Source organism: Phaenicophaeus curvirostris, chromosome 5, assembly GCF_032191515.1.
Source record: "Phaenicophaeus curvirostris isolate KB17595 chromosome 5, BPBGC_Pcur_1.0, whole genome shotgun sequence".
In the NCBI taxonomy this organism is placed as follows: Eukaryota; Metazoa; Chordata; class Aves; order Cuculiformes; family Cuculidae; genus Phaenicophaeus; species Phaenicophaeus curvirostris.
The window spans coordinates 4,788,210-4,804,658 of record NC_091396.1 but is presented as its reverse complement, the minus strand read 5'-3'; the positions used below and the strand labels follow the sequence as shown (position 1 = coordinate 4,804,658).

Here is a 16,449-nt window from a genome sequence, read left to right as displayed (position 1 = left end):
AAAAAAAGCAGCACTTTACTATTCAGAATATAACATTACGTATACACTGCAAAAAACTCTGTAACCTCTGGTTATAGTAATTAAATCATAATAAGCTGTCACATAAATAGAAATTTGAAAAGAAAATTAGCATTTGGAGTTTATCTTTGCAAGCTCTACCTCAAAGCCAAAACACAAAGTATTCACAGGGCACTGAGCACTCAGTAGGACCCTGACCTCATTAGAGGCCAAGCAGTTTGTTCTGTCGAGCCGCCTGTTCAACACTGAAAAGATCTGAGTCACACAATGTTTAAATGTAAAACCAGTCTTTGTTTATCCAGAACATATTTTAAATATTGCTGAAGATTTCCAAATGCTGCTTTACAAAGACCAAGCAATTATATACATGGATGAATAATAATATTAGAAAAATTTGTTTGTCCAAAGATTGGTCAGGAATTCAAGATATGCATTTTATCAAGTGGGTCAAGCACAGTTCACCTGCTTCTTTAAACAAGATATTACACATGGGGGAGAGGGTTGTAATGCACTGAAGTTGTTCAAGAGTAAGATGAAGAAATGTTTTAAACTGTAACCTATATTCAAACATCACCTAACACATTTAACAAGCAACATTACTCTCCACCTTTGATTCTACATACAATCCACCACTACCAATTGCTCATCGTAAACCCTCAGGAAACACTGAGCATAGTCCTTTAAAGACAAAAGGATCAGTAGCTTCCATGGTCACTGTTAATCATTTTTCAAGGATGCTACCCAGCCAGATCTAAAACATGGAAAGCAAGAGCACAATGATTTCCGTTTTCCTATTAACAAAGCCATTCCTTTACCTGTGAGTGACCTGGGTTCCCCGTAAACTGGACATGGTTTCCTCTAAGTTCTGCCGAAGATCAGCAATGTTTTTCACAGTTCGTAACCGCCGAGTTTCTGGATCCTCTCCTACAGGGAAAATAAACCATGAAAAAGGATAAGGCAGCAAACAGCACAGAACTGAGCTGTTACCTCTGCCTCAATCTGCCACAAATGCATTTTTTTCTGACTTTCTGTTATTTAACACTCTAAACTGATTACAATGCAGATACAATTCCCCTATGGCAGGCACCTGCTGCTGCTGCTGCTGCAGCCAGACTGAGAATGAGCTCTGTACTGTTAACTTTATTTCACAGGCTGCCTTTCCACCAGATGTTGCTGCACTGCCATTTCCCCATATGACCCAATTTAAATCCTGGTTAACTTTCAACCTCATTAGAAGATATACTCCATCAATACCACCCTTTGCATGTCATATATTGACAGAATTAACATCAACCCGACAAGCTAATTTCTCCAATGCTATATTTTCACTAGATCTTATTTTTTCCCTTTTAAAACAGATCTCATTCTATCTACAACAGCAGCTTTCCGATAAACTAAATTGTGTTGACTGGGTGCTCCATGCTGAGTGATGGTTGAAGTAAAATAGCAAAAGGGCTGGCTTGTCAACATCACAACACAGTTATCGTTACTTAAATGTGCTACATGACATGAAGTTGGGGGATGACTTTTGCTTTTCCTGGCACTTGGAAATCCTGCTGTCTGTTAGAACAGAGTATTCAATACTCTGTTCTAAAATGCGTTTATGTCCTTTTCTTTAATAAGAAGAGTTTATATACATTATAAAAGGATTTTATATACATTAAAAATGTCCATCTAGTGCCTCAGCATAATTTCTTAAAAAAATAATAATATAATTAGTGCCTCACAATTTATTTACTTGCTCTCAGCTGTCACTTAAGAAATGCTGTGGTTGCTAACTCAGCTGAGCTTTACATAGTTAAACCTTGTAAGAGGCTGAAGAGAAGTGCATGTGTAGCAGTGCCAACATATTCTTTGTAAGCTGAATGCTGAAATAGAAAACCTCCAAAAAGCCATCACAAACCTTCTATTGGGCTCAGAAGGAAATGATTTCATTCTAGGGAATTTACTAAAGAAAATACTACAGCAAATTTCAAACACTTCAAATTTTGTATCCGCCTTCTCTGCACAAGTGATGCATTCTTAAGCTGCCAGGATACAGGTCATCCATGCGATTGTTAGTTTAGATGGCTATCTATACATTACACAAATCAGAAGCATTAAGGAATAGATAAATAAGCTGTTCTTGGGACTTTCCACATTCTTTGCTTTAAACTTCATGCTTCTGACAGACGTCAGACTGGTGGCATAGAAAAAACAAGCCACATCAGTCTTGCCTGCAAAGCAGCAGTAGCACAAAGTACTCACCCAAGTGCGGAAGCCCCAACTACAAGGGAACTATCTAGGGAGGGGAAGACAGATTTTAATGTTTTTTGAATCAGCAATAAAGGCTTAGGTAGTATCCATGTTAGCAGGTTTTTTTAATGGGTCTCTGCTCCCTGGGAAATCATCTCCCTGAGATAGAATTCACTTACGCCAAATGGTCAAACAATTATGAACTGGCTGGACTTGAAACAGCCGCCTAACAAGACCAATTCCTTTAGCCAGCATGTCTCTGGGACAGAAAATATTTTCTACACTTATGAATCTACAAACTTTTGCAGTAAAGAAAATAAAATATTTATAGGCCTTTAGCCTAACAAAGGTCACAGTGCTCTTTTACAGTTCATTTCTCACATAGATATGAAGGCAAACAGAAGATAACTTAATACACATAAGACAAGCTAAACCACTTTCTATTGAGATCACTTTTACACCTAAATGGATCTCTAAATTTACTTGAATGACATTCAGTTACTTAAATTCTAAGTATACTAAAAAGGCTGACGTTGGATAGTGCCACTAGAACTTAATTATTAAATCACTTAGGTCTTCATAAACAGGCAGTATCATTAAACTATTCAGCTTCCAGTTTTCCCTACCGTGCTCTCTTTTGGTTTATATGTTTGGGGTTTTTTTAAATGACAAGCATTGATAGCTGGTGTGTAGGGAAAGAATAAATCTGTCCCTTATTTCCTGTAATTTATTTGGTTTAAGGAACCATTTCGTTCTGTTTGCTCCCTTTCCCCTAAGGCCCCTTCACAGGCTGCCGCTGTCTGTTTGGCTGCCCACAGCTGGGTTTCGCATCTCCACTGTTCGAGGCTGTAAGCTGCCTTCAATCTTTGGGTCCCCAAACTTCCATATTCCACTAGAACAATCATCTATGTTTACATAACACCTGTCATTGAAGTCCGAAAACCATTTGCAATCCATAAATGCTTCTCAGTTTACAGGCTGAAATACATCTAGGCTAGGCAATATGACGATAAAGAGCTAACACTGAAAGAGTTTAAGCAGGTGGACATTTTGCATCTCTTACTTGGAACTAGATCTCATATTCAAGTAGGAATTCTCAAGCATTTTATCCCTTGTGCCATTTATTTGCCTTTTACAGATTTAATCCTCCTATGTATAAATCAGGCACAAAGACATGCTCATTTATACATTTCTGTAGCCCTTTTCCTCACCAACAACTCTGCCTCTTGGCTTTGCCATCAGCACAGCCACACACGGGTACGAACAGAGCATTGATAGAATGCATAATGCAGTATGAAATTAAACCAACTGTGAAACTTCTAGCCATAGAATTTTTCCAAGCAGGAGAATCAGTTTCAAAACTCACTTCAAACTGTAGGACGTGAAGACTAAGTAGAAGAAAAAAACTGAGATGCTCTACTGATGATATGTAATGCAATAGTATGCAATAAGCAAAGTCATAGACATTGCTGAAATTGGAATAGGAGACTTCACTATGACTTTAAAGGCACATTTTAGATCTTTAGTAGAATATAATTGCTAAAAATTGCTTTGTTATATTGATAAGCTTTAAAACCATTGCTATTTATCACATACTTCTTACAGTAACGATAATTCTACATAAACTTGTGAAGTACTTTTGAATTTAGACCAGTAGCATTTTAATGATAATCAAGTTCAGCTTTTTTATGCTGGACACAGTAAAGTGAAGTTGGATTTTGGTCTCTTACTGCTGCAAAGACCACTTCTCAAATTGATCAGATTGACAAGTAAATACTGAGATTCCCCTAGACCTATAAATGAATAAAAACATCAAGGAAATTAACCTAATCTCTTTCATAACCTCTGAAGTAAAGTAAAAACCCCATATCAAATATATGGGAATACTCAGATTCCTTCAGATAGCTTAATCCTAAAAGGTGCTGCACATCTTCTAGAAAAACATTAAGTACTCATAATTCCTGATGAATCTCAAGAAATCTGGGGGACACGTGATTGTGTAGAACTTGAGCATCTAGTATTCGTATTATTGACACCTGTTTTCCATTGCTATAGAGCTGAAAGAATATTGTAACTAACAAGAAATAAAGCATTAAGAATAAAACTAAATTAAATCCCCCTTGATGAGGGAGCTCGTGATTTCAAACTTGCTTTAACCAGGTCACAGTCAGTAAGTCGTACTGCAAGACGTACCTGAGAGGTCTTCGAGAGTAGGCTGTCCAGTTTTGACATAAAGAGCAGAATCCATGCTGACCCCTCCTGTGCTGGCCTCAGCTGTTACGTTCCCTTCGTTGTCTGTCTGTGATCTGGAAGGCAAAACCAAATAGAGACGTGCTGTCACTCTCCATCAGATGTATCTCAAGTATAACAACCAGACAATTGCACCTGCCATCAGCCACTCTGGCCCTCTCTCCAGAACAGACCAGCAGACTGATTTTACATAATTTATTAGTCCCACGTTGAACTATGTCCTAGAAATGGAAACAAGCACTCAGCTGTGAAAAATAAAAAATTCATAGTCAAAGATAGGTTTCGCAGCTCTTCAGATAGGGTCTGAAGACACTTGGGTTTCCAGCTAAATTTTAATCATCTGTAACATCAGTTGTTGTAGCTAATCTGATCCTCTCTAGTGAAGTCTATATTGCAGAAATATAAAGCAGGTAGTGCATGGTGACACATTACACTCCTAGTTTCCCTTCAATAATGAGCAACATCACTCATTTGTACTTGAAATCAAATGACTGGGTAAAACTAACTTCCAACTCCCCATTTATTGTCTCACATTGTGGCTGTCAGGTAATGAAAAGTGATGTCCTAAGAATCTATTGCCAGATTTGAGAACTATATCTTAACTAATTTCATTTTAGCAGTTGCACTGTGTTTTACTGGTAGAGCCACATCAACAAACAGCTGGAATTTCTATCCAAAGGGTGAGCGCTGTGCAAAAGTGAAAACACACAGAGGTATTACTATTACAATACTCTTAATTTCAGTTGGACTTATATGAAATGGAGAACAATTTATCATGTCGTTTGTGTGAAAAAAAATATAACTAAGTCTGTAGGCGGCTGAAATGTTTAAAGTAAGCTTAACTGATAGCAGAAAAAAACCTGACTGCTGCTGCGATAAATTAACAAGTGCATTTTGCAGACTCAAAACAGTGTCCAGACAGTAAATGTTTAGTGATGCTTTATGTTTGCTTTGCAAATCAATACAATTTGACTTTTCTCTTTCTTTAAGACAGCAAGATTATACGGTTCAACCTTTTTTTCTTCCCTGCTGTGAAGTAAAGGTTATTTTTTTCAATTCCTCAGCATTTTCTCCAGCTGCCAATAGGTAGTTTTGTTACTGTTTTTTTTAAAAGTCAAATCAATATTGCTTATTTTTTGTTCAGCATGTTTGGATTTAGGAAACATGGATTTCATCTGCTTTTACACTTTAGATAATGATTTCTATATCCAAACTAAAACGAATACCAAGTAGAGTGCTTTTCACTTATCTTTTGAAAGGACATTGTCACGATCAACTTAAAAACCCAAAGCATCATGAATGCATTTTTGCACATTATGAGGGATAAAGAACAAAATAATCACAATTTTCTATTAAATTATGGATTAAAATAGTATAAACTGCACTGGCAATTTTTAAGTCAAAACAAGTCTCCAAAAATCCCTAGCAGTAGATCCACCTTCAGCCAAAGATGTAACAATAATGCTGATATACATAGATGAATGCAGGAGCCAGAGAAACCAGAGTGTGTAGGTCTTAGATCAAATTTCCCAACTGGTTCATTTTCATGTGACCACATACCAGAAGGACACCTGGCATTTTATTCCACACACACAGAAGGAGAGTACTTAAGAGGTCAGAAGACTCAAGAATCCCTCTTCCCATTTTGCTTTCCTACATCGCCTTTTGGCATCCTTCTTCAGGTTCATTCCATTTATGCTCACTTTGATTTAAAAAGTGTGGCCAACCATTTTTTTACACTACATTTGCCAAGAGATCAAAGGCAAAAATGGACACAGTAGAACTGAAAAATGATAGAAAAGTGCAACAAAGATGACGAGAGAGTGGGAACAGCATCTCTGCAAGTGAAAACTGAACAGGCTAGTACACCTGAGCCTAGAAAAGCCACATCTTCAGGGAGGGGACGATATTATAAAGGTCTCTCATGAACAGCAAGATGACGCTGAAGACAAAACAACCACTTGCATTCTCTTCCTATGAGAGAATCAAGCATTGTCAAAGGAAGCTAGGAGATAGCTGTCAAAACCTAAAATCCCACCACCTGACTCAGAAATTTCTTGCATCATGGTCAAGCTGGGGAGCATGCCCTTAGGAAGCTTTGTTATTGATTTCCCTCTCATTACACTTCCCTACGCATCCTCTATTGCGGTTGTCAAGCAGAAGATGTTGCAGTAGATGGAGGTTAGTTGTGACCCCATATTGTTGTTCTTGTGCTTATCTAATTCAGTGTAAATGCACAGAACAGCAGACTTTGTGCTTGGCCTTACGTACACCAAGGATTTTTATTTTTTTTTTATTACTATTTTCTGTTACTGCTTATAGTGAGGCAGCTCCACCATGGATAGCCACACCTGAAGAGAGTGAGTATACATCATAAATTGGCATCGCTGCAACTTTTAAAGCTATGATACATTAAACAAAAGTAATCCACATAGTATAAAAAAAAAGACAAGAGCATTAATTGGTCAAGAAGGTATTAGCACTCTCAGCTTAACTGTTAGTAGGGTTGGATACAGTTATTCAACCTCCTGTCTACCACAACTTCTTATACATCTTCCTCTGACAGACTTGAACATTGATACAAAAATGGTTGAAATTTCCTACTCTTAAAGCAAGAAGCTTTAACACAACGCGGCATTCAGCCTGCTGCCTCGCCGCCCTGAAAAGTGTCCACAACAAATCTCCCTATCTAAGTGTCATGCTCCGAATGGTCCATTGGAGAAGTTCACCGTACCTGTACATGAAGGGAGCTACCGTGGCCGTGTTCGGGTGGCTGTATTGCTGCTGGGGATGAGGTAGCTGAACACTCACAGTATTGCTCCCTGTGGTGTGTGTTGTTGCGGCTGGTCCGTTGACGGCTTGGCTGCTGCTGCTGTTGTTGAGGCCTCCAACACCTTTTCCTTCTGAAGAGGCGAGGCTGGATGAGGAGCTGGAATGCCTGCTGTCCAGCTGAGACTTCTGATGAGAGAGCCCCGAGCCAGCTTTCCCGCTGCGGCTTCTCTCGCCTTCCTTTGCAGGAACGGGGGCACTTGAGGATTTCCCTGTGGTGTTTTTCATTCCTGGTTTTGGTATTCCACTGTGCGAAGGGGCAGAGGCCTCCTTCTTGGCACTATTCTGCTTTCCTCCTTTAGGGATAAAGCTTGCGATCTTGGAGGACTTTTTTGGCATTTCTGTTATTGCTAGTGCTGTCTGTTCTTCTTTTGGTTCCTCTTTCAGGTCCAGTTTTTCAGTGATAGATGTTCGCTTTGCAATATCTTTACTTTTGTCCTTTTCTTTCTCTTTCTGTTTATCTTTATCCTTCTCATTACCCTTTGGAGAGCTTTTCTTATTAGTTAGTGCCCGGCTAAAAGTCCTTTGTGCAATTCCCTTGAGTGCAATTTTGGGACTACTGGACATTGATCCTGGATTGCTCACATTCTGGTTCGCAGCATCAAACTCTTCGCTTTCCTCAAAGCTGAGAAGCATCTCTAGCTTTTCACAACTGTTGTCCTGAGACTCCGTACCCTCAAGCGTTGTTCCTCCTGCTTTGGAGCCTCCTTTGCTATTGAAGAGCTTTAGTTTTTCAAGCATGGATTTTTGACCGTTGGGAGTTGTTTTGGCGATTTCTGACGGTGGCTTTGGAGGCTCCAATACAGGCTGCTTTACCGATAACATGGAAGACGTAGCTGTGTGCTTAGCACTAAGAGACTTGCTGCGCCAAGGTTTAATAGCAGAGCTGGGCTGTGGGATGGCTGATGAGTTATTGCAACTAACAGTACTGCTGCAGCTTTGAATTGAGGACAAGCCATTTTCATTCATTCCTGTGGGCTGGGAGGCTGTACCGTCTGCCGGCTCTGAAAATAAAGAAGGAAAAACAACCCAAAAATACAACGCAGTAGTACCTGATAGTATAGCTAGTCTGAGATTCTTTCTGTAATGAAACATTAGGAACTTCACACTAATAGCATTAAAAAGGTAGACACACATCACTATTTTCAACATCAGTATCACTTAAAGAAAATAAAAGCCAGTTTTCTTTTCCTACCCAGAACAGCAATGAGCTTCTACTATGTAATTTAAATTTACTTCCCATTTCAAGGAAAAAAAAACCCAATCACCTCCAATTCAAACCAAAATGTGTTTTGTAATGTGTTCTCCCTTATTAAGTCCATAATGCTTTTTCATTAGCAAAAACACAGCTCTATTTTCTTACTAAGGGTTCCCTCTGCTTTTGGCAAAATATTTGCTGTCCAAGTTAAATTCTGAGAAAAACCTCAAATGTGTAAAAAAATGCAAGAGTAGGCGAAAAATTAAAACTTAAATTCTTTCAGTTACTGGGGGGTGTGGGATCTTCATATGCAAAAGGTAGAAGAAAACTCCATGTAGAAAAACAAAACCAAATGCATCCTTATGCAATGAACCTAGATTAAGTATTACCACATATCTTAATCCAGCTGTAAGAGAAATTAGTGGCAGTAACTGAACAGCCCTCTCCCCTCAGAAAAAGCAAAACTTATTTTTATTTACTTCCTTTTAATGTTATTTGTTCCTGTTAAGAAATTTGTCCAGAGCTTAAAGAGAGCTTGAAAAATCATACTCACCTACCAGTGGCCACTTCTCCTCTGAAGTTTCTCTTTGCAGAGTTGCCTTTCTGGAGACGTTACTCTCTCAATTATCACAAATATGTTTTCTGTTAAACTGCTCATGTTTCCAATTAACTTTTGTCATCTATGTCTGTTCGCCTGCCCAGCAGCCTGCTGGGGATTAACGGCTCTTACCTATATTTCCCTGCCCTCTAGCAATAAAGTAAACTGTGTACAGAGCTGCATTTTTTTAATTCAAAAATCAACAGCAGTTGAGAGCGTGCGTTTTCGGCAGCAGGAGCAGCTCTGTGAATTCAGCCCTGTAAATCATGAGCCACTGCAACCACACAGGGACTGTTTTACTTCACTTTCAGCTGCTCAGTGAAGATACGGCTCTGTTAACCTCCCCTCCTCTGATCCAAACCAGATCTACTAAAGATTTAAAGCACATACATCTTCCTGACTTAGTGTAGAATCAGGTTTCTAAGAGTATTAGAAACTTCTTAATAATAAGTTCAGTCATTTCACGTGGTTATGGATGAAGTGGGATAGCAGGAATTAATGATCCTTTAAAAAATATCACTGAAGTCAGAAGACTGCCAGGACTCTGTTACTAACCAATAGCTGTTATATTGGCTGGTCTTGCTAGTCCTTTTCCTATGGCAAATTACCCACAGGGAGCTGGAAGGAGGCAAGAGCCAGATTACAGACACAAAAAGGAATCGTATTTGTTTTAAGCTGACTTCCAGGTCATTACTCCTGTTTTACTCTAGCAGAGAGGGAAAATAAAGCCAATAAATGTTCTAAACAGCAATGCCACCTGGTCCTCTAGTTGCTCTGTTCAAGCCTGCTAAATGCAACCACATCAGTTAAGGAGGACTGACGAAGTGACAGCACAGGAGTCGCAGTGACACTCGGTGCAAGGGAAGCAGTGCCAAACCACCACAGTACCCTGCCTGCAGACAGGAGAGAGGCAGGAAGGTCACAATTACTTCAGAAGCTGTTGGATATGTAACTACCCCTTCTGCTTTCAAAACCTATGCACCACTGCTTTCTCCGTCATGCCTCTTACCATACACCACTGCTTTCTTACTATTTTTATTTCCTGAAGTCCTCCTCACCCATCAAAATCTACTTCCCATTGCAGCACTGCACCATTCTCCCTTTCTAAAGCCCAGAATGAGCAAGCCTTGGTCTCAACCTCCCTCCCACTAAAGATGCCCAGCAACGTAATGAAAGCTTTATGAAAATGTCAATTGTGCATCATTTATGATTAATATATTTAGTTGAATTCCAAAAGTAGCTATTTCCCATCTCAATATCGGGATACTTCTACAGAGACCAGAGATTCACGGTACTTTCACCAAATTCCTAATCCAAATGCATCTTGGCCTAATCATGCTAAAAAGAATTTCAGCACAAAGGATACTCACGCTCACAAATCATCACACTTGATTGTTATTCAGGAAGATGTCTAGAATGGTTTTACTACAGGGTCATGGGGCGAACCTCACATACTAATCAATATGGGCAGGGAACCCTTTACTTTCCCAGAAAAACTGAAGTGCAAGGAGTAACGGGACTGGGACAATATGAGGGTGACATTGAAAATTACCGGTAAGGAATGCATCTACAAAGCACTGCTTGTTGCATTACATACCTATAGGCAAGCCCATAGGAAGTGGGGAAGAGCTGGTTGCACATTCAGACACAGCAACACAAACCTAGCACAGGGTAAAACCCTGTTGAGTTTGAGCACGCAGCCAACTGCACAGACTTTGAAAAGAAACCCGCATTCTTCTCAAGAATATCCTCATCAATAGTTGGAAAAAATACAGGCAACGTGTGTATCGGTATGAATGAAGCCATCCTGCATTCACCAGAGCTCAGAGCCTACACCAAGTCCTTGCATGAGCTGTGACCCACAGGCTGAAGGGCACACCCTGGACAAGAGTCACCGGAGAACTAGGCTGTGGTCCATAACATAGCTGTAAAGTCTGACTCCAACCCAAACACTGAGTTAGCTGTGAACACACTGCAGATCAGCTGTGGGAGCTGAAACCAGAGGCAACCCACATCAAAACAGGGTTCCTTGCAGCTCAACAATGTTTTCCTGGAAGTCAGTGGAAGGTGTCAGTTCATTTGGGACGTCAACTTCATCCTAACAGCCCAGGTGAAAGTTCTAGTCCATGGACTTTTTGGGAAAAGGTTTTGCTTGGATCAAGTGAAATAGCTCATTTTCCAAATCCAAAAGCATGTTCCAAATTTATTTCCTGACAGAATCCAGAACTTGTTAATTTATCCTTTCTTTCAATGTTTCCAGTATTTTTTAATTTTTTTTTTTTTTAAATTCTGTTGGGTCACTGAACAAAACCTACTTTTTTCAGTTTGCTTCTTTTAAACACAGCATCTGCTTTGTCTCCAAGTCCCCCATGCACATGCTCCTTTTTGGAACTTAACTGTGCTTCTTGCTGCCAGTGGTGTGGGATGAGTACAATGTAAATCCATTTACAGAATTTCTCCTCATTTACAGACACATGAGAGAATTCAGAATTAGGACAACAACACTATGACCATAACATTTAAATAAATTAATAGATTTGGATACTAATGTAATTTTCTGAGTTTCTACCTAACATTTTCCAGCAAGTGAATTCTGCGAGTGTTAGATGCTACACATCCAATATCAGTGAAAAAAGAAAGTCTTAAACGTACACGCTAAGCTTTGGGAAAGGAGAGGAGATATTTTCCTGCACAAGTACAGTGGATTTTGATTCATACACGGGTCAAATACACCGAAACTGGAAATTCAAAGTCCTCAAGTTTTTGTTACATTGCACCATGCAAAGTTAATGCAAGAAAGAAAAGGTTCATGATAAAACAGCCTCATGAAAAATGGCCTCAGCTTAAGAAAACTTCAGCCTTTTTAAGATTCTCTGTTTCTTTCTTGCAAACAAGTCTGCTGGCTCTTTTACTCCTCAGACCAATCTTGGTAAACGAAAGGGATTCTGCTGCCAGAATGTAGATTCAAATGCTAGGTTTCCTAATGAAGCACTAACATCAATACATGGATAACACATCAGCATGCAAAGGGGAAAGTTTTATTCAGTGTAGCATAGGCCCTTCTTTCATGAAAAGGAGAGCACGTTTCATGCATTCGATTAATAAGCTTATTATTTCCCATGTGTTCCTTTGTGAGGGAGATATTTTCTTTCTTCAGCAACCTGCATTAACTGAAACTGACTATAAAAGAAATGTTTTCAAAACCAAGCTACAGTCCACAACAAATAATGATCGCTTTCCCCTTTTCAAAGTCAAATCTTGGCCTGAAATCTATTTTGTTCCTAGCATTCCTGTTCAAAGATGTTGGTGGTCTACTTCCAATGCCAACACGCACTGTAGCATGGGTAAATCTGATTTCAGCTGTTCCTGCAAAGCCTTAACTCATCTGCAAACCTACCCATTTGTAATGAAAAAAAAAAAAAAGAGCCTGAAAGCTTATGATTTAATTCTTCCACTGAAGTCTTTGAGAGCTTACGTTATAATAAGGTCAGGAGAAAATATATGCAATTTCCCATCATTTGTCATGTTCACTCTAAGCAAGTAGACTTTGATTTGCTATAACTGAAAACTTTCAAAACCAATCATTATAAGCATGAAAGGCAACACAAAGACAAAAGATGTTCTCACAGTTACTTCTCCTTTGGAGGGTCAAGAACTTAACAGTATTTGTATTCATTTTAGAATGAGTGAGCTGTCATTTTTCATTTCACAGCTATGGGAAAAAATGAGAAGTTCTCATGAAGTGAAATATCTTTTAGTCCAGCCCTGAGATTAGATAACCAAGTTAAAAGCAAATGCACAACAAAATTGTAATTTAGGAAGTAAAAGCAGATTTGCTCTATGACATTATAGTGTCAGAACTGCAGAAAACACTGTAGCAGTTTCATCATTTCCCATCTAGAAGATTAACTCGTGAGTCTTGACCCTCCCCATCCACTCAGCCGAAGACTCTCCTTCAAAGTACTACTAATAAAAAGCCCTACAGAGAAAAGCTTTCTAGCTGAGCTACTCTCTTCTTCAGTAACCATTTATCATGCTTAGCAACCCCCTGAAGTATTGAAATGCCTGTATTTCTGCCAGGAGTCTACTATAACAAAGAAAAATTGCAATCTTTCCGTAAACCAACCATGAACAGGTAGAGCAGAACTTTCTCAACAAGAGCAACCTGGCACACAGCCCTTCCTCCTCATAAGCACAACTCTTCTGGCCTACCAAAGTTTTTATTTCATTTGCAGTGCTGTTGGCCAGAGAGAACTAAAGCTGGGTGGAAAGGACTGGCTGATTAACCAGCTCTTGGTGTGCAAGAGGCATGGACTCTACCTGCAAGATGACTGAAGCTTTCGGTTGTTCTCTTCTACTATTTGACCGCAACAAACAGCAACGACATCATCTTCTTAAAGAAGATATTGCCAGATAGGGCAACTCTGCATAAGCTGAGAAAAGCCAAGATAGGAAACATTTTGCTTTGCTAAGGACAAAATCTTCACCAAGCTGAGCAGAAGTGGTTCCTTCAACTTCCATCTCCCGTTTTTCCCTTTAGGAGTGACTTAATGTATTGTAACACAAGACAAAAGTTAAGGCCTTTACTCCTTGATATTTTTCTTTCCTTTTAGCCTATCTACTTCTTCAAGCTCAGTGTCGTAAACTGTAGCTTCAAGAGCAGTTCCATGTATTCACAGAAACGTTGTGCCTCTGGAAAACCCATACCAAAGCCCCTGGGATATGGCAGTAACTCAATTTTTACATTTCTGTAAAGTCCCCTTCGTTCACATAGAGTTCCAGTATACAAAACAACAGTTCTGCTGTTGACTGGTTTACATTGCCAAGCCTCAGCATTTTTGTTGAGGTGAAGGGAAATAAAACTGGAGCACAGGCGATCGTTAATTCATTGTCTTGACATAACCGACTAAGACACTTGAATTCCTCGTTGTTTTTGTTTAGTTACTGTAAAATTCAAAATGCTGTCCACATGACTGCCTAAGAAAGAGGTTGGAGGGACCCCTATCGACCACATACTGGTTAGATGATCATAAAAATAATGAAACACATTTACTGTGCCATTCAAAACTAGTCATGCTCTCCATTTAATACTAGACAAATACCATTCTTGTTCATCGCTCTCCATTTTCTTCTCATCATTTGCACAATCAAATCCCCCAAGATTTCTCATAACAGAGTTATTCAAAAACATTAATGAATTCCAGGCAGCAAGCTATTGGAGTCATTCACTGATTTCATACATAGCTGAAGCAGACAATATCTACACTTAACAGTCTTAACCTAACACATCTTTCCTACAGGCAGGTTGTGAGAAATATGCCATAAACACGAGTGGTCTGAGAACTACACTTAGGGAGTATAGATTCTTTAGGTATATTTGGTTATGGACAAGGAACAGGCAAAAGGTTCAGCAGAGAAGCCATAAATGGAAGGGACCAGGGATGCTAGATGATGCTTTTACCCAGGGAGAGGAGGCTTCTGCAGGTGTGGTAGAAACATGCTGGCTTTTACTCAAGTCTGCTGTTTGCCTTCCAATGGTTTAATAGTGAACGTTTTTTCCATGGCTGCTCTTCTGGCACAATCCACCCAGCAATAAATTTACAAAAAATTGTAAATATTTCTTTTAAAAGGAAACCTTTAGGAACTGTAAAGGCCATGAAACGCTGGGCCAGCTCTTCAGCTGGTATAGATTAACAAGTTTCTGCTATCTTCAATGCAGCTATGCAGATGTACTCTGAGCAAGAAGCTGCTTCTCGATATTACATTTTACTTCAAATTTCAAGTTTTTCACCCTCACAAACTGTACAGTCAACAACATGTCACTGGCTAGTTTTTTCATTTATTTTTTTAATCCAAAAACCCCTTCATTTAATTTTTTTTTGGCTTGTTTTAGGTATTCCTAAAGCTTCTACCAACTATGGCAAAGTTCTGCAGTCTCGTAAAGCTCCAATTTAGCCAAGACTAACCCTTCAGCCATCCTCTGTTTAGAGGACACATTTTAAAATGCCAAATTCAGCCAGTTGAACAGTTGTAAAATTAAACACAGGTATGACTTACTGCATATTTTTATCTTGTCCTATAAATGTGCCATACTGCTTGCTACGTTCTGACAGTTTTTAAGCTATTTTATGGGCACACGTGCAACATAAATGTGTCACTAAAGATTCACTATGATGAGCCAATCTTTCAAAAAATGTATTTAAATAGAAAAGTGAAAGGATGCAAGCAACACCCCAGTAGATAGATATATACAGAGAGAGATATCTCAGTTGCCCAAAGAGGAGTATTTTGTTTGATGCTGATGTCCCTCATGACGGTTGCCTTACAACATAAGCCAGTAAACTTCCGTTTGAGGAATACAGAGACATTAATACATTTGGTAAACGGAAGAAATAGACTGGAAATAGACAGGAAAGAGGCCAGAAGAGATCATCAAGACATATAAAAGATTTATCACAAAGAACCTATGAGAGAAAGCTTGAAGTAGTAGAAATTGTTTAGTCTGTAAGGGAGAAGGCTGAGGGGAGATATTGTAAGCCTTCAAATATACAAAGACTGTTACGACAGAGACCAAGGAAAAGTAACAATATGTGCTTAATCTTCAGCCAAGCTTAAGCCTAATTTATTTTTTTTTTTTTAAAAAAAGCTACACTTAAGACCAAATAGACCCCAGAAGTGAGACACTTAAGGAGATCATCAAGTCACTGTCATGAGACATTTCAGAACAGGCCAGGAAACGCCTCTCAGGTATAGGTACAGCTTATTTTGCTTCAAGGTGAGAGCACGGACTCTCCTGCTATCGACAGATGCAATTCTATAAATATAAAACATACTCTGAAAGCATCACCATTCTAAGTACGTTTCTTTAAATGGAGTTAAAACCAGAATGCAGATCTATAATGCAACACAACTCAGATTTATGTAAGGACATCAGAAACAGTTTTAGACTAATGGACACACACCCCCACACCCCCCAGGCCAGATTCTGTCAGGAAGAAAACACAAACCAAACCACCTGGTTCTCAGGGTCTCTTTCAGATTATCCCACATTCCTTCATGTCTCTCTCTGTTTTTATTTCCTTTCTGGCAGCATCATTGTCATGAGCGCTCTACTATAATTCAAGGCAAAATAAATTATACCAAATATTTGGTAAATACCATCAAAGCAAGTTATATTTAGAAAACCGATAGGATTATTCCAGCATAGGCTTTTTGGTACTGCAAACAGCAGAATGAGACTAAATACCGAATACAATGCTTATGGATTTGTCAAAACAAATTATGCAATCTTATTCTATCATCATCAGTCTGAATTGCAGGG

At 39.1% G+C, this 16,449-nt stretch overlaps 1 protein-coding gene across 5 annotated transcripts in view; it reads right to left on the bottom strand.

Annotated features, from left to right (window-relative positions):
• The window catches only part of NAV2 (neuron navigator 2), a 419,911-nt gene that overhangs the window by 102,854 nt on the left and 300,608 nt on the right, over positions 1-16,449 (bottom strand). For all 5 annotated transcript variants that reach the window (XM_069857433.1, XM_069857429.1, XM_069857431.1 and 2 more), the window contains 3 exons: positions 7,238-8,336; positions 4,447-4,559; positions 834-942 (listed from right to left, as the gene is read on the bottom strand). In XM_069857433.1, the coding sequence (XP_069713534.1) occupies positions 834-942; positions 4,447-4,559; positions 7,238-8,336 (1,321 nt within the window). The remainder of the gene's footprint in view (positions 1-833; positions 943-4,446; positions 4,560-7,237; positions 8,337-16,449) is intronic.